This window comes from Bombus pyrosoma, linkage group LG7 (assembly GCF_014825855.1).
Source record: "Bombus pyrosoma isolate SC7728 linkage group LG7, ASM1482585v1, whole genome shotgun sequence".
Lineage (NCBI taxonomy): Eukaryota > Metazoa > Arthropoda > Insecta > Hymenoptera > Apidae > Bombus > Bombus pyrosoma.
In genome coordinates, this window is record NC_057776.1 from 1912395 (window position 1) to 1934809 (window position 22415).

At 30.3% G+C, this 22415-nt stretch overlaps 3 protein-coding genes across 7 annotated transcripts in view; 2 read left to right on the plus strand and 1 right to left on the minus strand.

Moving 5' to 3' along the window:
- Positions 1 to 22415, minus strand: part of LOC122569527 — a 353752-nt gene that overhangs the window by 153993 nt on the left and 177344 nt on the right. The window lies entirely within an intron of this gene.
- LOC122569524 (trichohyalin-like) overlaps positions 1 to 22415 on the plus strand; it is a 148948-nt gene that overhangs the window by 36548 nt on the left and 89985 nt on the right. The window lies entirely within an intron of this gene.
- LOC122569528 lies at positions 934 to 2210 on the plus strand. The gene has a single exon (XM_043730695.1). The coding sequence runs from the start codon at positions 1250 to 1252 to the stop codon at positions 1748 to 1750; it is 501 nt and encodes a 166-aa protein (XP_043586630.1). The 5' UTR covers positions 934 to 1249; the 3' UTR covers positions 1751 to 2210.

Sequence of the window (22415 nt, forward strand, 5' to 3'; positions counted from 1 at the left end):
GCTACGTCAATTTCCCTCACTTTCCGGACCAAGGCATCGCTCCACGAATCCGATGATCTCATGCCCTTGGACACACCCCATCATAGCTTTCCTCTGTGGCATCATCGTGACGAAAAGTCATCCTCTCGTCGACGAGAAAGAATAACGTCTTTACGATCAGTGAATATTTCACGTTTTGTTAACCAAGAGTCGGACTTGGATTTTGTGGAACATACATCTATTATCCCGTTGACCGCGGATTCGTTATCGAACCTAGGATCATTGTCACTAGCGTCTCGAGTATCTAATTACCATCTAATTACATGTCGATATCTGCAATAATTATATTTGCACTAGTCAATATTTTCTCTATTGCATAACGACAATGTCTAATCACAACGAAGATTCGTTTCACGCCCTTAACCCCGACCCTAATCCTAACGTGAACCCGACATATATATGTAGTATCGTCTATAGAATATATTGTTATTATATCCTGATATTTGTAATTTATTTACAATGAATGGAGTGTACAGATATAGACAGGAAAACGATGGTAGTTTAATATGAACTAATCACAATAACACGCTACAATCTAGACAACTCTCGACACAACGGATCTAACGTTCTCTTTCACGCAGACCACACTCTCTCGACAACGCTAGCAACACTATACTCTACAACGCAACTTGCACACTCTGACTTCTCGACTGACTCTCTCCGACTTCCAAACTAAAAACTGACTGCTCTTGCATATCTTTTGTCTTTCCGTAGACTCACCACGCATGTGTTCCGCGACCGCTCGTGGGCAAGGCCACGTAGGCCCTTTTTACAAAACTATACGATTGAAGAACGCCTCGGCTCTCGCGACATTGTATGTGGTTCACCCGCTAACTCCTAGGCCTTTTGTCCGCGATACTACATATATATACATGTACAGTAGCGGACAAAAGTTTAAGACGATGATTTGTAAATCGGATTACAAACATCTTATACGCATATTGTTCTTCTACTCGGTTTGTCTCTTTGGAATAACATAGCTGTTTGTTTGGCCTTCGTAACCTCGGACCGTCAGTTGTTAAATACAAAGAATGTAGGAGTTACAACAGTTAGTTACCGCTTAGCACTTGTAAACGGTGAATATTAGATTAAGACGATCTGTGTAAAACGTGCGTATGAGTACAGTTTTTGAACATTTTGATTCTGGAATGTCACAATCATTGTTTAGTGCACTTTTATTGCTTAAAATTCATTTAGGTAGGAACAGACTATGGGTGAATCAAAGAATTTACTTGAAAACGAAAGAGAACAAATCGTAAGGCTACGGAAGCAAAGTAAAACCTTCACCGAATTAGCAAATATAGTGAACAGGTCAGAAACGGCTTGTAAGCAAGCTTGGTATAAATTTTTAAAGGCAGGCATGTGTTGCGATCAACCGAAAAACGGAAGACCGCGGAAAGCAACGCCGAAAATGAATCGCCGGTTTCATCGATTGAGCGAAAAGGATCGTTTTCGTAGTGCAAATAATATTGCTGCGGAGATAAACTATAATAACGATACACAAATTAGTGCTAGAACTGTTAGGAGAAGATTAAAAGACTTTAACTTAAGAGGACGAAAACCCCAAAAGAAACCACTGCTGAGTTCTAGGAATCGAAAAAGACGACTTGCGTTTGCTAAAGCTCATAAGCATTGGACAAGCATTGGCAAAAGGTATTGTTTTCGGACGAATCGAAATTCAATCGCGTCTCTTCTGGTGGGATACGGTTAGTATGTTAGACGTAGAATTGGCGAAAGTTTGAAAACACGGTGCGTTTTAAAAACTCTTAAACATGGTGGTGGGAACATTATGGTGTGCGCGTGTTTTTCTCGACGCGGCCCTGGTCCGATATGTCGTATCAATGGAATTATAGACCGTTTTCAATACATGGACATACTCAAGAACACGATGTTGCCTTTTGCACGCAACAATATGAGTGATGATTTTATTTTTCAAAATGATAATGATCCGAAGCACACGACTCAGGTTGTGAAACAGTTCTTTGATGAAGGAAATATTACCGTGCTGCCGTGGCCGTCGCAATCATCAGACATTAATCCAATCGAGAATTTGTGGAGCATCATAAAAAAGACAGTACAAGGTTATAAACCGAAACATTTAAATGAACTTTACTCTACAATTGATCAATATAAAAAATTAATAGATTCTATTAGCCAAGAAGATGTACCGAAGTGATAAGAAATAAGGGATATTGGACAAATTGAATTTAAACAAAAGTCGTGTATATTTTCTTACCAAAAATTAAGACTTAATTTAATTTTTGGTAAAAAAATATTTTGTTTATTTTTAGAAAAATTTAAGAAAAATTAAGATTTGTTATTACAAATTAAATTTGTGTAGTCAGAAACTTTTGATCGACGAAATATTATACAGATTTTGTTCCGTTTTTATAACTTAGCTACTGAGCAAAATATTAAAATGACACTTTTTTTGTAAGTGTACAAACAAATGTCTAATTAGTTAATACAAAAAGTAGAACACTGTATTTATATTCTCTTTTTATGGAAAGTAAATCAATTATTTATTTCTTCCATTTCGTCTTAAACTTTTTTCCGCTACTGTATCTTATATTTATATGATATTATTTTATTTGATGATATTTATATGATTTATTATTATATTATAATATATTTGTTAGCATCGTCCGAGTTATCGCGTCTTTCCTTCTATTCAGACAGATGTGCGCTGACAGATAGAATAGCTTTCCCGTCTTCGCAGGGGAGCACGTGTGATTTGTGCAACGACACAAATATTGAAAAACGCGATCCACTTTTCTCGATACCGTTTTCCCTAGCCGTGCGTAAATTCACATGTTGGTAGACATAACAATATCTATACTGCGTTGTATTTATAATATGTATGATTGTTAATGTAATAATGAACTTTTATAAATAAATCCTTTAAATATACAATATAAATATATCGGAAATTAGATTATATCATATTCTATATAGATATATGCACATGCCAAAGGTATACATAGTATATACAGGGTGGTTGGTAACTGGTGGTACAAGCGGAAAGGGGGTGATTCTACGCGAAAAAAGAAGTCGAAAATATAGAATAAAAATTTTTCGTTTGAGGCTTTGTTTTCGAGAAAATCGACTTTGAATTTTCGCTCGGTACTTACTGACTTAACTCCGCTTGATTTTTATTTATGGAGCCATATTAAATCAATTGTCTATTCTGAAGAAATTGCAAGTTGCGAGCAATTGAAAGAAAAGATTATTGTAGCCTTTCATATTTTAAAACAATCGAATACGTTAGAAAGTGTTCATAGAAATTTAATTAGAAGAGCAGAGCTATGTGTTCGGCAGAATGGGCAACATTTTCAGCAATTTTTGTAATAATAAACTTTATGATTACTTCATATTATTTCATTATGTATTCCTAATCTTCCGTTACGGCAAAAACAAACTTAAACTGCAATAATATCCATCGAGACAACGATCTACAGTGAGATCCGTTATAACGAGACGTGATAAAGTGCACGCGTATCGAGCGAAAATTCAAAGTCGATTTTCTCGAAAACAAGGCCTCAAATGAAAAATTTTTATTCTATATTTTCGACTTCTTTTTTCGCGTAGAATCACCCCCTTTCCACTTGCACCACCAGTTACCAACCACCCTGTATATTTTTGTAACTTTGGAAATATTGTTTGACCAATCTTTATTTGAACTTATCATTCCACTTGACGGACGTCGTTTACATTTAAAGTTCCAAAATCATCTTTTTCATTGTTCTATATACATTACATTTTCATGCAACGATTTAAGAAGAAATATTTGTATATTTATATGAACGATTATATTCTACGTAACCGGGGCAAAGTAGGAAATGAAATTTCAGTGGCTATTTTTGTGTAACATTTGCTTTTAAGGCGTGAATTTTCGAACGATAATTTATTTCGCTTTTGAAACAATGTCTCGAGAACTGCGTTCCGATTTCTCGAACGTGTAAACTCACCGTGTGTCGAGAAAATATCTGTTCTGCATTCCGCAAAAGATAAGAATTTGAACGCTCTTTTTAGTTTGAATACAAATTTCGTTACGGTGCACGTATCGTTGGAAAATTTGAATAAATACATGAGAACGCCTTTCTACAATTCATATAAAAATATCAATATTTCTTTCACGCTAAAAATTCTGGTGTGTGGGAAAGATACCGAAAATACCGATATATTGTACCATTTCTTTCAATATCTTTGAATTTGTTTTACTTTTATTACAATTTTCGGCGATCCTTTACTTTTATCTTAGTTATTGTTAAATAAATCTTACAAAACTTTACAGTATTAAATAGAAGTATCTCTATTCTTTTTTCTTTGCTATAATTATTTAAAATTGATTTATAATATATAGTTAATGGACACGTTCCAACGCAAGCCTCACAATATTACTATATTTAGTTCATTAGAATCTTGTTAAGGATACAATATGTTAAGTGTATATAAGGGATTATTTATTTAACTATTGGAATTTTTCACGTTTTATTTAATCTATGCATTTTCATACGGATAATTCATTGCCGTATGTAATAACAACATATAACTTTATTAAAATCAAATATATTAATGTTAAGATTATTAAAAATAAGCTACACCTAAACGAGTCGCTCAATAAAATAGACATTAAAATTAAATTATTTCGGTTATATTGGTGAATAGTGGTGAATACTGAGTAAAGATTATCTATATATATAACGGTCACGTTAGCGGACAGAATCCAGAGCTCTAAATTGTACTGAACAGAACTGCTTCGTACTTAAAATCAATATTTTCCTAAACTCCTGGATTTTAATCACACAATTCACGAATCTCGCCAACATTCCAAGTTACTTATTGTGTTTATGATGGAAATAAATTATACGTAAAAGTAATATTTTATGCCTTACGCAAGAGATTCCATGAATTTTATAAAAATTTAAGTACATGTATCAAATCCTATTGACATTAAAATAATATATTTTCTTCTTTGTAAGAGATATTGAAACGTACATAAATATCGAGTTAGTAATTCTAAAACTGCATTACGTTTACCACCTTATCCAAAAACACGTTGAAAGTATCGATTTTAATGAACCATTTGGGTTATTCAGATAGGAATAAAGTACAGTTATGCCATTACTTGTTCCTGTATTCGGAACACATCAGTAAGTTTGCATCATTGGCGATACGATTAGGTAGAACTGTCATATTGTATTGTAAAAATGATCGTGCGTTTGAAATATTCGATATCCGCAGGGAATTTCGAATATCTTCAAAACGTAGTTTCTATTTGGCGGAGCGTTGAAAATATTTTTCGCGGGTGAGTAGCGTAAAATGTGGTACGTTGCGTGTTCAATATTTATTTTCTCTGGAAACATCCACTGAATTGAAAATAGAAACGAGAGGATGAAAGATTGGAAGCACTAGAATTCTACATTGCGATGTATTTTTTGAAAAGTCGATGTAGGTACATATTTCCTGACATCGATAATTTATTGTAATTTTGTGCGTTTACATAGATGAGAATAAAATATTTTTTCTTTTATTTGTAAAAAGTTTGAATATGTAGTGTACAATTCTTTCTCTTCTCTTATGATCGTAGCGTTCTATTGTACTAAAATTTCTGTATAATATGTATATACTCAAAGGAATTTTAGATTTTTGACTGATTAAGTACTTTAATGACATGCAAAAAATTTGAAAGAAAAAATACAAATCATTTATATTGATCGCATAATTAAATTTCGTTTTACTGTGAACATTTTACTATTTGAAACAGAATACTTTTGTGAAATCTGCAAGAGCTTTCAATTGTTTTTAATTTTAAAATAAACGAAGTGATTAAAAATTCAAAAATAAAAGAGGGTACTATGACATTCGAAATTCAGTTTACATTTATTAAATTGCTGAAAAATAAATGTTGAGAAATAAAAGTACTACTTCGTAAGAAAAGGGTACTTGATAAATTCTCCGTACTGAGCGTAACAAATATTGACTGGGAAATGTAGCAATTTATTCTAAATATTTAATCCTTGTAAAATAAAATAAAAAATTCTTTTTAAAAAAATTTCCACGAAAATAATTAATTTTATATCAAACCTAAATTTCTTGTTAACAATTTCATGTAAAATTATAAAATAACGTTTGCCTTTCAATTTTTACGCAGTAACTGTTTGAACATAAAAATTAAGTAAAATCTCCTTGAAATATTATTCGAGCATTTTGAAAAATCCATTTAATTTATATCAATTTTATTAATGTATAAGATACTTCGTCTAATTTTTCACACTTAAAATTTGTGTGTTACACTTAATACTTCCTATAATCGTCTTCTACAAAAGTATAGTAATGAGGATCAGGATCTGATAGTAATACTTTTGTTCTGTCAAAAAAGATTAATAAGATAAAGCAGGTCAGCTTTATTTCTTAAATACGACGTGTTTTTACTTTTATTTATGGTACTAGATACTTCAATTGACTTCAAATATAAATTTAGCAATAACCACTTTTGTGTACTTGTCTTCTATCTTTTCTTAATACAAATTTTAAACAAAGTACACAAATTTGTTTAAATTCTATCATACCAATGTTAAGTAGTGCACATGTACAATATATTATTAGAAATTATGTAATGATATTGTTTTGATTAAGAAATTACAAAATAAATTCCACTCGTTTATAATTCTTAACATAATTGTTTACACACAGTATATATTATGATATATATTACACAGTATAAATTACAAATCATACATGAATTACAAGTACAGGTAGAAATAGATTGATATTGATTGAACAGCATTCATATGCGAGGATCTACATCAACATTCAATAAAATGAATACATTTTTGTATCGTTAGTTGTTTCTTGAGAAGTAAGTTCAATAAATTAAAAAAAGGAACGCGTAATTAGTTGTAAACTAGATAGTCTCGTTGATAATCTTTGCATTAAATCAGTATCTTCTAAACGAAATCACTATTTATGACCAATCACGAACAAAATTCGAATGGAAATATTATTTATTTGTATTATTATTGTTAGTTTAATTGTAATGGTTATTAAAAAAGAATCTTGGGAAAGTAACGCGCTAAAGAAGGCATGATGAAGAAAGCATGATTTTTCGGTCGATTTTAATCAGAGCGATTACCGAACAACCAATGACAACAAACAACTCTTTTTTCCATGATGTCGCTGAGCAGCTCGTTCCTCGATACAACTTCGTCAAATTAAGGCCGTTGTAAAATTTCGGCTGGATCAAAGTTAATTCCCTTAATAATCGACAAACCAGCTGTGTTCTTATTTGTCCCCAGTTGCTCGGTTCTTTTTGAAATCCGTGCACTCGATAGCTGTTGCTTTGTCAAGGACAGGTTTACTTGATTAAGTGAAAAAACCTTAGCCTGTGACACACCGAAAACAAAAGCACGCAGAATGAAACAACACAGAATAAGACGAAAATTGAAAACGACTCTGTAAAACTGTCTCTGTAAAACTTAGTTGGAGCTCGTTCTTTGTTCAACTACTACTTCAAATCTGGTGAAACGAAAAGAAAAAGATGTTGTTGATTTAAGTCACGTTTAAATAGAACAAAAGATCTTAGAAAGTATTCCCTCTTATGAATAAATAACATGTACATTATAATAATATATACTTATTATTCATACGTTTATACGTACATTGGTTCATAAATATGTCTACGTTGGTACAGTTCAGCTGGAATGCCTCAGCTCTAAATGCGTAAAGATTGTATAACATGCCTCTATTGAATGTTATGCCGCATTCTAAATACAATCTTGAAAGATTCAAGAGAGGATATTACTTAATAAGTTTGAAATTCACATTTTTCACACGCCCAACTGAATTTTTACTACGCTTTTACTATGTTCAACTGTTTGTTTCAAGAATTTTTTAACTGTTTTATTCGTAACTCAACTGTTCTCTTGAAAAATGATGTTAAATGTCATTATTTACAATATGTTTAGGTGTGGTATGTTTGCATATACAGGGTGTCTGCAAAAGTCAGAGTAAAGTATATTACGTGTTAACGAAGTTAAATAGGTAAAAAAAATTCATATAAGCTTATGTTCCATACTTTATTTATTTATAGGATTTACATTTATAGGAAATTTGAAAAATACACACAATGTAAAAACATATGTAAAATATACCAATTTTTATAATAATCAGTAGGTAATCTCTGTCCCTGTACCCAAGATGCACTACTGTAACATCAGGAATATTCGAAAGAATTCGACAATCATTAGTTCGACAAATGGACTCTTCATTTTTGCAAAACGAAGGAATTTCAAACATTTATTATAACTGCCAAAATAATTAATAAACATTTTGAACTTTCTATCTGACTGCGGAATGTAAACATATTGCACATTTAGTAAACATACTTCGGGTATGCATATATGGATGTTGTACGTAAATACAAAATGAATTGATATTTATGCGAGAAGAATTAAATTATATTATATAACAATTTGACGATTTTATTACAGGTTCACTCCATTAACCCTTAGAGTGTTATGGATGCATATATGCGTCTAGCGAAAGCCATCGCTGTGGACTAAGGACGCATATATGCGTTTGTCAATTTTTCCGATCACCTACGCAGAAGTAATACTATTACGTTTGTGTGAGATAAATATAAATGCATTTCAATGTTAATGCCGCGTTCGAAGAAACTGTCTTTTCTTTTTTTTTTTTATTTAATACTTTGCATTCACAATTTGTCCAATTTGGACATTTGGTAGAATTGAAACTGTCTGTGAGAGAATATTGGTCTACGGACGAACTGTTGAAAAGCAATATTTTCCGCAAAATAACAGCACGAGATCGATACATGGTATTATTACAAATGTTGCACTTTAACGATAATGATACAGTAAATGACGATCCTTTAGCAAAAATACGACAAGTAATCGATAAATTAAAGATTTCCTTTTTGCAGTCATTTGCACATTATGAAAATCTATGCGTCGACGAAAGTCTTTTGCTGTACAAGGGCTGATGTTATTTTAAACAGTTTGTACCATCCAAGAGAAGTAGGTTCGGCATTAAATTATTTCTCCTTAGTGACTGTAAAACTAATTATGTATTGGACTTCATAATTTATACCGGACAAAAAACAAACTTTAGTAGAAGTAACACAGCCATTAAAATCTCTGGAGATGTTACAATGATGCTGCTTCAGCCATATCTTGGAAAGGGTCATAAGGAAAACTATAAAGTGGTACAAAAAATTATTTTTCCACTTGTTAGATTTAACTATATATAATTCATATATTTCATATCAAAAATTTACTGCTTCGAAATAAAAATTTAGTGAATTTCATTTAGCGTTGATAAGAGACATTTTACGAAAATATTCCCAACGCAGAAGCATGGCAGGAGGAGGAAAGAGAAAGTCTGAGGATTTACCGTTTCGTTTAATTGATAGGCATTTTCCATCAAAATCCCCTAATCGTGTCGGCACAACACAATTATCAAGAAGAAAATGTGTTGTTTGTGTGAAAAATAAGAGAAGGAACGACACGCGATACGATTGCAGAAAATGCGATGTCGGATTATGTATCGATAATTGTTTTGAAATTTTTCACACACGACTGAATTATTAACTTGTGTTATATTTAATAAATTTAGTTTTCTAGTTTATTGTTTTCTTGTTTACTACCAAAATTCTAGTTTATTATTTATAGTAAATTTCAATGTTTATAATAAATAATTAATACTAAAAAATAACGCTCTTGAATCATTTAATCTTATGCAAAAGAATTGCTATAACTTATTACGATTTGCGCTTTGAATAGTCAATCAACAGAGTTCGGTATAGCGAAGAAGTATTCAGTCCACAGCGATCGTCAGCGTTGGCAGCGTGCCGTCCGTACGGATGTCATAGGCTCCGAGTATTCAGCACTCTAAGGGTTAAAGTTTAAGTTTAAAAGTAATAAGTGTTCTATGATTTATCGGTGATGGGGTGTGAATCATAACTTTATAAACTAAGGGGATATTTATTCCATTTACTTAGTAGATAAATAAATAAAAACGAAATGTTTAGCTATTCTTTTTCAGAATAGAGATGTAATGTATTCCCATTTCAAAACTTAATAATGCAAAGTGTATTCACATCTTCTCACCTTCTTCATACCTCTTCACCTGACGATGAAGATCTGGCATCGTTGTAAAATATCTACACCTACGTTGTGACTTCTAAATGGCTAAAGCTTAAAGGCTGGAACGTGCCTCTATCTAAATACAATCTCGAAAGGTCCAAGATAAGACGAACAACGGTGGTATTCGATCGACATCTAAGTTGACGTCAGATATTATGGAACATCGATTCATACGTGTCACATCCTCGTGTCTAGTTATCTGATCGCTTGGATTGCTTACGAGAAGCAACCAAATGGTGATCGATCTCGATGCAAGAAATTGATAGTCTGAATTTTCGCCTGGAACAGATCATGTTGCGGAACTGCAATTAACATAGTACACGATTTCAGCGACTGTGTCAGCCGCTCGCTCCACGGTTATTAACATGGTTATCATTTCCTGAATGGGTATCAATCACCCTAATGGAGATTCACGCGTAGCCATCGTTGCACGCAATCAGATTAGTTTATCCAAGTCGCTCGAAGAAGTTGGCCAGCTGTGGTTTCGTGCCGGAGATAGTTGCAAGAGTTTCTATGAAACTCGACTGATATGATGAAGGGTGATGCGCCGTTCGAGAACCATGCCCTGCTAAATTTTCCAACAATTTAATCTTACCGGGCGGAAGGGAATTGCTCTGATATTGTTCGAGGCCTGCAAGTTTCTTGACGTGTTGACAAATACTGTGAGAGAGATGATAGGTTTAGTGATGAATTTCAGATGAAGACTTTGATGCTTGAAATATCGTTTTGTTTGGTTGTTGCGGTTTGATTCTGATATCTGTCAGTAGTCGATCTAATTGTTGGAAATCTGTTTCACCGGAGACTTTTCAGCAATGCTAAGATTGACTAGTGTGGAAGTAATGACATATGTTCTCTATGATTTATATGAGATAAGCTGCTGCCCAGGTATCGTTCGATTTGAGGATCCCTGTGCACCCCGCTGCTTAGGCTGACCTACCTTCGTACGCGTAAGGAAGTCTGCTCGCGCGCAAGGATATTTCGGCTAATTTTTAGTCGTCAATAATTAAAAAACAAAGTCAAAAATGCAATTTTTTAATTCGTGATTTTCACCTTATTTTAGCTTTAAAAATCACCCCTTAAATTTTTTTACACCTGTAACCGAATACCCTGTATATTAGGACACTTATGGAAACCAACATAAAACGAAAAGTCATTAGAAATCTATTTATTTTGTTTGGAGTATTGAAAAATTAGGAATCTATATATTCCATACTATAATAAAAATTTCATCAGCTGCAAATAAAACAAGCTTTTCCTCATCTGCATTTTTCTCTTTCCATTATTGATAGATTCTAAGTAATCTTGACATTTTTAATTAGTTGTTTTCATTTTATAAATGATTTCATGAGCAAATTTTCAATAATTTCCTCTAAGCTTCCTATCTGATTTATTTAAAACTTTCTGATTGAAATTTGAAGCAAGAAATGATGGACGTCGATATAATACAATTGTCAAGTAATTGTTCTAATAGGTATGAACGAATGTTAAAACTTTTATAATTCTCATTACCAATACCGGTTATCTATAGCCAAAAAATGTTTTTACCGTTGGTTATAGTTATTCGAAACTAAAAACAAATTTGCGTCATTGATACCGTGCAGTTACAAGCAACCAGAAAAGATTTTAATCGTCTACAATGGGTACTCCTAATCAAAATCATTTTATTAAGATATCATTTCTTAAGTTACAATTTTTTAATTTGGTCATAATAGTTATGGTCTCTGTGAGACTTCGATTCAATTAGATAAAAGTGGTGGAAATTCCTCCGTGTGATCTTCGATTGATCAGACCGTCATATCTTGCTAATGATCTTTCAGAAATAACGCTTTACGCTTTGTGCTCGTTTAATGAAAACACGATGGAAAGTTAAAAACATTGATACAGTTGCTGACAAAAATTATTTTAACTGCTAAAGATCCGACTCAAAAATAGCTTCTTGTCTGTGAAAATGTGCGTCGTAAAGTTACTTATGTAAATACTCGCATTTTTTGTTTCTTCAAACGGAACAATATGGGATATTATATAAAAAAGGAGGACTTGATGATAACTTCATGAAAAAATGTCAAGCAGTACCTATATTTTTAATAAATGTTGACTAAATAATCAATTAAAAAAATAAATAGCTTCTTTCATCCTATTTATTTCTACGTTAACGAATATTTAAATGAGAGTGAATTTCTGAGATCTAAAATATTAAAATACAATGTAATTAAACTGTGAAATATTATTCGAAAATTATGGATAGATTTAATGAAATTTCGGATGATTAAATGGACGATTTAATAGAAGTAGGATATAATGCCGAACATAATTTGACTTATAGATAAATTAAAGCATATAAGCGAGCAATATAAATGTTATAATTAATTTGTCCCTTTAGTACTCAGTAATTTGAAAATATACGATATAAATTGAGATTCAGAGGGGTAATGTTGTGTTTAATCAGTGCTAATATGTAATTTGCAAATAGCATTTGTAGGATTAGGAAATATATGTATAATATTAAATAAATTAAAATTTTTCACCCCTATAGTTTGATACTTTCTAGCATATGTTCATATAGTCTTGCTTATTGTATGAATTATATTATTATATTTATGTTTAATCTGATTGAATTTATATAAAGAATGAAATATTAAATCTTATGAGAAATTAAGTGTTTTTCCTGGATTATGAAGATATAAAATTAAATGAAATTACATTTCTAATGATTTAAATCCTTTTTTACTGATATACAATATACTGAAATGTAATATATGTATTTATAAATCTTAAATATTTTGTGAAATTTGATTGTAATCTATCTTGATATTAATATCCAGGAAAAATAAAGACTTTTATTTGCAAATCATTTGTCCTGCATTTAATATCAAAAAGATAATCTTGTAGTAAAAGGAGAAAAGATATTCAATTAAGATTACTTCCAAATTATCATTAAATTTTGGAAGAAGAAAGCAAAGTAACATGTTATTTAGTAATATACATAAAATATTTAACTTTTCTTAAATAAAAAAATAGAAAAACTTTATTCTTGCACTGTATTCCATATATTAATAGAGTTTAACACAACCTCTCTTTATGTATATTATAATTATCAACTATATATCAACGTCACTGTTGTTATTTATCTAAATATAGCTGAAACATCCACACGAAGAATATAACGACATTTTCTATGTTAAATTTATATTTGTTCTGAATAAGAAAAGGCGGTTTATTGAAAAATGTGATATTCTTCCATTCAGAAGGAAATTGTTTTGCCTTGATGTTATGAATGAATCATGAATAAACTGGAACTGCAACATGAATAAACTGGAAGAAATCAAGCTTCCCATTACCATTCGGCGAATTATTTCATTTCCATACGTGGATTTTTCCTTGCGATTTGTTAATATAAAGAAATACATATAAACTCGTTCCACCCGTCAGTAAGCCGCAGTGACGTTTTAATTATACGAAACAGGACTGCGGTATGCGGATGGCAGTATGTAACACGTTTCATTAAATTTGCAATGTAATTAAAATAGACTTTCATTGGATCCATGACTCTCTAGTTAAAATCGTAGCAATTTTCGTGTAACTCGTAATTCGTTCATTAATTACTTTTATTAAACTTGCATTTTAATATAATTATCATATTATATACAGTCAGTCACAAAAGTCTACATATACTTATCCAAATGTCGTGTACCTAACTTATAATAATGAACTAGCAATGCTCTTTGTTACAAAATACTCGTTGTTAGTATATTAATATCTTCTTAGGAATAGAAATATTTAGCTTATAAAAGTCTTGAAGTACGAAATAACAGCATCAATTATAAAATCTTTAATCTCGTCGCTTTTAAGACGACTGTAGACCGTTATTAATTTGTATTAATTATATCAAATAATATTAATAATATTAAATATTAATAATAACATTAATAATATTAATAATAATGATATTAATAATATTAAATAATATTAAATTTACTTTCTCTTATGATCTCATGTAGTTATAATAGGTGTTTCTAGAGTTTTATAATATTCGATTTTATATCTTTTTATTTCTTCTTAATAAATATATAATAAATATATATTATTCGGTTAAATATGTATCTAATTGTAAGCACAATCAATACAAAATTTAATGAAAAAAAAAATTTCTGAAGTTCATATCATAGTTATTATGAAGTTAATATAGTTATAATATTTCAAATTTGAAAGATTTATTTAGATTTTTGTGGCTGACTGGATATATAATGCGTAGGTATGTAATATAATGTAATGATTTGATATCAGTGTAGGTCAAGTTGGCATAAATAGAGATCTTCTTTAATCTATTGAAGTTTGATATCTTTATGAAATTTTTGTTGTCCTACATGTGGTTGTCCTTGTATAAAGTTACGTATAAAATAATATTTAATAACTTGAATTTGTGTCAGTGACTTCTATCATGCCATTCAATAAATTGCGTCACTTAAAGATATAGAAGTGACTTTCACTTGATCTTAGAAACGCATCAATTCTTGACAACGCCAACAATATACCAATATATCAACAATATTTTCTGCTCAAACTTGAGATATTTTTTAACATTGCAAACATATGTCACAATTTTCAATTACAAATTTAATACATTGATTTACATATCATGTTATTTCAAATTTTCTTATTAAATAAGAAACCATCAATTTGATTGCTTAAAGTAATTTTTATATGTCGAAGACTATTTTTATGCTACTTCAATATAGCTTTGGTTGCTTTGGTACCACAATTTTCTATTAATTAAAACGACGTTTGTTAAAACGGCGCTTCAATTTTCAAAATAGAGATAAATATATCTTTCTCAGTGATAAATAATTGTTAAAACTTGTATCACTGAAAATGATCTTGTTAAAAAAATGTTTGCATTTAAAACTTTCGATCTCTTTTTTTATTTTTTTGTTTTGTATATAAATTTCGCTCGACGCGTTTTTTGGAAAGATTTTTATGTAAAATAAAAATTGGATCACTAAATATGTAAAATGTTTTGATATGCAATTATTCAATTAACCTTTATTTTCAATTCTTTGTTCTGTTCACTGTATAGATATGATTTTCATAAAAAATTTCATCTTATACATTTTAGAAAAAATGGCTCAGTAATAAAATTGTATTACAGAGTGTGCAAAATATTTCAATTTACCAAACTCAGTCAAACTTTATAAATCTTGTCCTTGGTTATTTATGTACGCGTTTCAGAAACAATGATTTTAATCCACTTTTTACTTAGAATAAAAGGATTCAACATTCAACCCTTCTGCAACATGGCGATTTATCATGAAATCAAGCCTGGTGTTCGAACACTCTGTATAAATACATATGTAAACTTCCTAGAGAGTTCAAGGATGATAGGGACTTTATCTGTTTGACGGACAGACCGACTTTCTTTGTTGTACGGACAACCATTTTGAGAGACGCTCATTTCCCAAACGGACGGACAAAGAGCAACATCAGAGATAGACAAGACCATAGTAGAAAGAGTAATTGTTTAAAACATTGAAGATTGACGAAGAAAGATTGGTAGCTCAGTACGTTGAAAATCGATTCTCGATTTGCAGGTAGACACTGCACAAAACTTGTTATATATTTAATTATTACCGTTATTAATTGTTGTTAATTATCAATTGTTATTTACTGCTGTATTTCATTTAAGTATTTTCACAATAAACTCGATTTTCAGACTTCAGAATCGATCCTCTGAAGTACCACGTGATAAAAGATCTTACACATATAATAATTGAAATATCCACATTCATGAGTTACAACGACTTACTTCTGGCGAATTCATTCGAGTCATGAATTTATCCTAAGTTTTCGCGATTAAGAACGAATCTCATTGTAATTTATGCTCTTGAAATCTGTACAAAAGTAATGAATTTGAATAGGTACACGTTTTCTCGTGTACGATATATATCGGAACACTGTAACGACTGAATTAATCGGTCACTCTGAAGCGTGCTTGTCCGTATAATTCGATTATTTTCCTCGTTCTCGGCTGTCTGGTTTTAGCAAATGCCCCAAAATTCGTCCTAGTATCGATCAGAATTCCTCGCGTTACGTAATTCCGGGTAATTAACTGGTATGGAACGAACGAGATTGTACTGACTCCGATATTTGTCCACTACCACTTTCCTAGAGAATGAACAGATTTTAGTGCATTATATCTTGCAAATGTAGTTACGTATTTATTGTGTCTAATTTATTATATATATTAATACTTTACTCTATTATTACTTATATTTTGTTAAACATGTTAGTAAAATAATTAATTACTACAGTAGAATATTATATACTAAATTTTTCTTCTATGAAGTCACAATTTTAATGTACTAAAATCTGTATATGCTTTGTTATTGTTAGCGCTAGATATTTTGATTTCGTACATAAGCGAAATTATACTTTGGCGTTACCTACACATTAGTGTATATGTTTGCCTTTAATTAAGGACATTGAGGTTTAATCCAATTAATAAAATTAATGGAAAATTATGGCATTATTAAAATTAAGTAATTTTCCTTTTGTATCAATCTGTATAAGTTGCTTCATAGGATAATTTCTATTATTAAATCGAATTGCGTTGCACGTATTTGTGTATAGTATACAGAATATTCTATAGGCTTTTACCGCTAAATGGTGCCAATATAGGTTCATGAATATTTTGTTAAAATGTTATACCATAAATATGAAATAATAATTACGAATAGAAAGTTGAAATTGATAAAAAAATTGTATCTATCATATTAGAAATTTCTTTTTTTCTTCAATCGTCTATAGTTATAGTATCTGCTTGTATAAGCTGTTGGCAATGCATACAAATTAAAAGCTACGATTATAAATTACTATATAATTTGGAGCATTTTAGCTAATCTAGTAATTCTTGTACTGATCAACTAGTTTTTAAATTGCCTCTAATTGGATGATGAAATTCAATGATATTGTGTATTGCTGTCTACTATATACAGGATAGTAGGTAACTGGTGGTACAAGCGGAAAGAGGGTGATTCTACGCGAAAAAAGAAGTCGAAAATATAGAATAAAAATTTTTCGTTTGAGGCTTTGTTTTCGAGAAAATCGACTTTGAATTTTCGCTCAGTACTTACTGACTTAACTCCGCTTGATTTTTATTTATGGAGCCATATTAAATCAATTGTCTATTCTGAAGAAATTACAAGTTGCGAGCAATTGAAAGAAAAGATTATTATAACCTTTCATACTTTAAAACAATCGAATACGTTAGAAAATGTTCATAGAAATTTAATTAGAAGAGCAGAACTATGTGTTCTACAATGAGATCTACAATGAGATCCGTTATAACGAGACGTGATAAAGTGCACGCGTATCGAGCGAAAATTCAAAGTCGATTTTCTCGAAAACAAAGCCTCAAACGAAAAATTTTTATTCTATATTTTCGACTTCTTTTTTCGCGTAGAATCACCCCCTTTCCGCTTGCACCACCAGTTACCAACCACCCTGTATATAGAGTAGTACATGCGGAGAGAATATTTCTTGCACTGCAGCAGGATGAGATATTTTACTATTATTAATGTGGCGTTGATCGATTAAAAGGTAGAAAATTTCTTTTATTTTAATAAATACATTACGAATACTGTACATTAATCTCTAACACGTATTCATTTTTATTCAACAAATTTTTCTAAAGTTCTTGATAAATAAGTTCACTGCAAGTTCCTCTTGCACTGTTCATTAACGTTTAATAGTGTTCCTTTAACTATTGCATCGAATGAAAAGCCAATAACATTAATTCGTATTTTTAAACCTTTAAATATCCGAAATAATATAATATAATAATATAATAATAATAATATCCGAATAATATATATCCGATAATGTAATATTTGGTGATTTAGGAAAAATTCGGTCCTCTTGCACCTGTTCATTAATGCTTAATAGTGTTCCTTTAACTATTGCATCGAATGAAAAGCCAATAACATTAATTCGTATTTTTAAACCTTTAACACAGTATTTGTTAAAGCGGTAACTCTGTGGAACCTTTTACCATGTTGCGCAAAATTTACTTCTACTGTAACACGTTTTGTTAGGAAGTCCTACATTATCTCCGAATATGCAGTTACGTATCACACATAGTATTGTGATATTCTTAAAACTATGAAATTCTTTCACGTTTAGTAACTTTACCTTGAATTATAATATTATATTGAATTATCACTTTAAATGTTACATTCAAGGTGAAGTTACTAAACATGAAAGAATTTTATAGCTTCAAGTATATCACAATACTCTGTGTCATACGTAACTGCATATCCAGAGATAATGTAGGACTTCCTAACAAAACGTGTTACAGTAGAAGTAAACTTTGAGCAGTGTGATAAAGAATTCTTTCTGATGTGTTTACCATACTGAAATATCTAAATTAAAATTTAAATACGATCTACTGAATCTTAAAAATTTTTGTTCATAAACCTTGAAAATTCTGTCATTATACGATAGACAAATTTAATAAATAAATCAGCATTATACTGAACTCAAACCATCATATTATCATCTACTAATCGTAGAAATTTTAATCCTTTGCGGTCGGATGTCGCCATTTGGTAGTACGATTAGAAAAATATGTCGATCACAAGGGGTTAATCCTTAATTACAAATATCTGTATTATAGACATTGCCATAAACGAATAGTCTTTCTGATTATTTGACTATCTTATTTATGTATCAAGTTATTGTGTTATAAAACTTGATATATTATTTTTTCCAGAGAAATATATTTGTTTGTCAAATTTTGTTTACAATTAAAATATTTAATAATAGAACTATTAAAGCCTAATTATTCCAATTCTCTACTACATTTTGATAATAAAATAATAATTTAAACTTCTCTAAGAAACATGATTTACAGTAGCATTTATTATTACTCTAGCATTTATGAACGAATTATTTATAATGTTACTTTGCGTATCACTTAATAGTATTTTCATATGATTACAAAAATGTTAGATTATAAGAACGAAACGTAGAACTTCAGAAAGAAGTAGTTTTGTAATAGAGGAATCCGTACAAATACATTTTGCAACAACTGTATCCATCTACTTAAGAATTAAAGTAACGTTTTACAGTTTGCCAAAAGTATTTAAACAAAAATAAATATCGAAAAAAATTCTCAATTGCTTTTACATTATAATACGTAGTTTATTTCGAATTATTGGTGCCATCATTATTACCACATATGGCACAATAATGAAGTGAAGTAATTTCTGAATGTAGCATTATCATATAGTGTCTTATCAAAGTACATTCTCATTTATCCTCGTCAAAGAACATTCTGGAAGAGGTAGTTGAAATGATCCGATGTGATCGCCAGAGTTTCCAGAAATCTGTGTCTCTCGCACCAAATATCGTAAAAACTTTTACATGAACCAGGAGTTTCCGGAAGATAAATTTGATTGTAACAGTTCAATAATCGAAAAGTAGAACCTGAAGTACATTTCGTAACGGTACTTAATTTCGTCGATTTCCTGTTGGTACCTATTCCTTTCGGAGAAAGGAATGTTAAGGGCGACATTGGTTAGATACGCTGATTGATAATTGGAATTGTTGAGTATCAGCCAATCAGCGCGTATCCAGCTAGAATCATCACAAGGACGTACTGGAATTTTAGAACATAGCGGAGCAGTCGACGAGCCATCTCATGGCACGATTTTAATTAATATCTTGTTGTACGTTTGTATTTATTTAATAAACAGATGATTATTATAAGAACAATCACAGGAGAATTTATTATGCATACATCTTCATTTTCATTCGCCAGTTGGCCAATTTATTTTCGTGTCAATGTTGCACAAGTGATCGATTTATCAATCCATTGGCATTCAAACATCATTACCACGTGCTTCGAATCTCACACGATGCGTATGCACGAGCCAGACAATGCGTTGGCGTTAAAAAGTGCAAGTGCACGACGTGTCACCGTTGTCTACGACTTAGATCGCTTAGAAACGCTTTATCTTACAAGCAATGGTTTCTGCATCGCCGTTTATTGACGCGTAACCGGTGCAGCTATTACGGTAACACAGCGTAAGGACTGAATACTCTTTTTCATGCTGAATATTTTCATATGCAAATTTAATCGTTCATTCCTTCGCTTTGTAATTGAGATATATTAACGTTCAAAGATTTAAGATTACTTATTTGAAAAATAATGGATTGGAGAATGGAAGATGTGATGATAATTAAATTGTTTGACAAATTGTTACGTACAAAAAGATACAAATGGATCATTGAAAGTTTATATGATAGATTTGAATTAATAAATTAATATATTAATTAGATAATGGAATCCCTTACGCTATCTATTTTAAAAAGGAATAGTAGGGATAAAGAGTGAAGGAGAAGTAGTATGAAGCAAATAGTATTATATGATTACATTACTGATGATATTTCAAGAAGAATAATATCACTAATGACAGTAAAAGACGTAATATATTATACACGTAATATTAATGTAATATCTTTTTAATTAGGTACTTATGTCTCATATTCTATCTGCTACTAAGTTGTACTAATCTTTTAACATAATATGGTATACTGTATTGAATTACTTTCTGTTTGTACGTTAAAGCATTTGAATTTTAATTTCTTCAATCACATATATTTTGTCCTTTAGTTTTATTACTATTTTATGGTTTTAAAATGTTTTCTACTTAAGTCTAACAATTAGTATACTACGTCTCTCCTATGTTATTATATGTACACCATAAGAATAATCTACATAATATCAATTTTATATCAAAGTAACGATAAAAATATACCGTGCAGTTGAAACAAATGTATTAGCCACATAGATTGCTATTTACATGATATTTCTTTCATATGTATAGTGTACTAGATACAATTTGCTCAACAAATAGAGTGACGGGATATCGAGTACAATTTCTACAGTATGGAAAGAAACTTTGCAACAATGCACGGTTGTTAGATTTCTATCAAAGTCCCTGATTAGAAATAGTGTTCGCGTCACGTTTGTTTACAAGTCCTTCAAGGTTGAACGAATTCATTAAACGAGTTCAAGAAATAGTGTCAATATTACGATTAAAAAAATTTTTTATTGCTAATCTAATGATATGTATACATATATATATCATCCTGTAACATATTTAGATAATAAGATAGTCGATAATAAGATAATAACAGGGAAGTTCAAATGTAATTAACTTTAATTCGTATTATGAGGTATATTAGGTAAAATCTAGCATTATATATAGTATCATCTATATATAATACAATTATAATGATATAATTTATTAACTGTAGTAATCTATAATATATTTAAATACATTCGTATTGCAATATATAAGATCAAATGCAATCATTAAGTTATACTTTAAAATAACTAATTACAAAATAGAGTATATAATTTTTTTATCGAATATTTTTTCACATATTTTTATATTAAATTAATATATTAATCTGAATTTTATCTTCTATTAATTTTTTATTAAATTGTTTTGGATCTTTAACAAGAGTTGTATAAGCTAGAATTTTCTTTTTAAATCTTAAAAATTGTTGTTCATATATTAATATGTTGTTCAATATATTAATCTCAATTTTATTTTCTATTAATTTTTTATTAAATTGTTTTGGATCTTTAACAAGAGTTGTATAAGCTAGAATTTTCTTTTTAAATCTTAAAAATTGTTGTTCATCTATTAATATGTTGTTCAATATATTAATCTCAATTTTATTTTCTATTAATTTTTTATTGAATTGTTTTAGATCTTTAACAAGAGTATAAGCTAAAATTTTCTTTTTAAACCTTAAAAATTGTTATGCGTTCTGCAAACATTAATTTTATTCCTATATCTTCATTTATTTTAATTCAATAATCTTCACTAGATAACTATTATTTTATTAATATTATTATTATTTATTTTAGTCCGTGCCTTTCGGCTTTGGACGAACTTCCGATTTACATTTCTTACATTTATTGTATTGCACTCCTTAGCATATTCTTATCTCTAGTCGCTAAAACTAATGACTATAAACTATTGCAACTTATGACTACACATTATTGTCCTTTGGTCTTTTGCCTCCTTGCTGTGCTACCTTCTCGTCCTTCCTCCCCGTCTTGTATTGCCCTTACCCTTCTCTTCTCTATTATTGCTTTTAATTCTGTTAGTCCTTCTCCAGTCTCATTCAGTGTTTTTT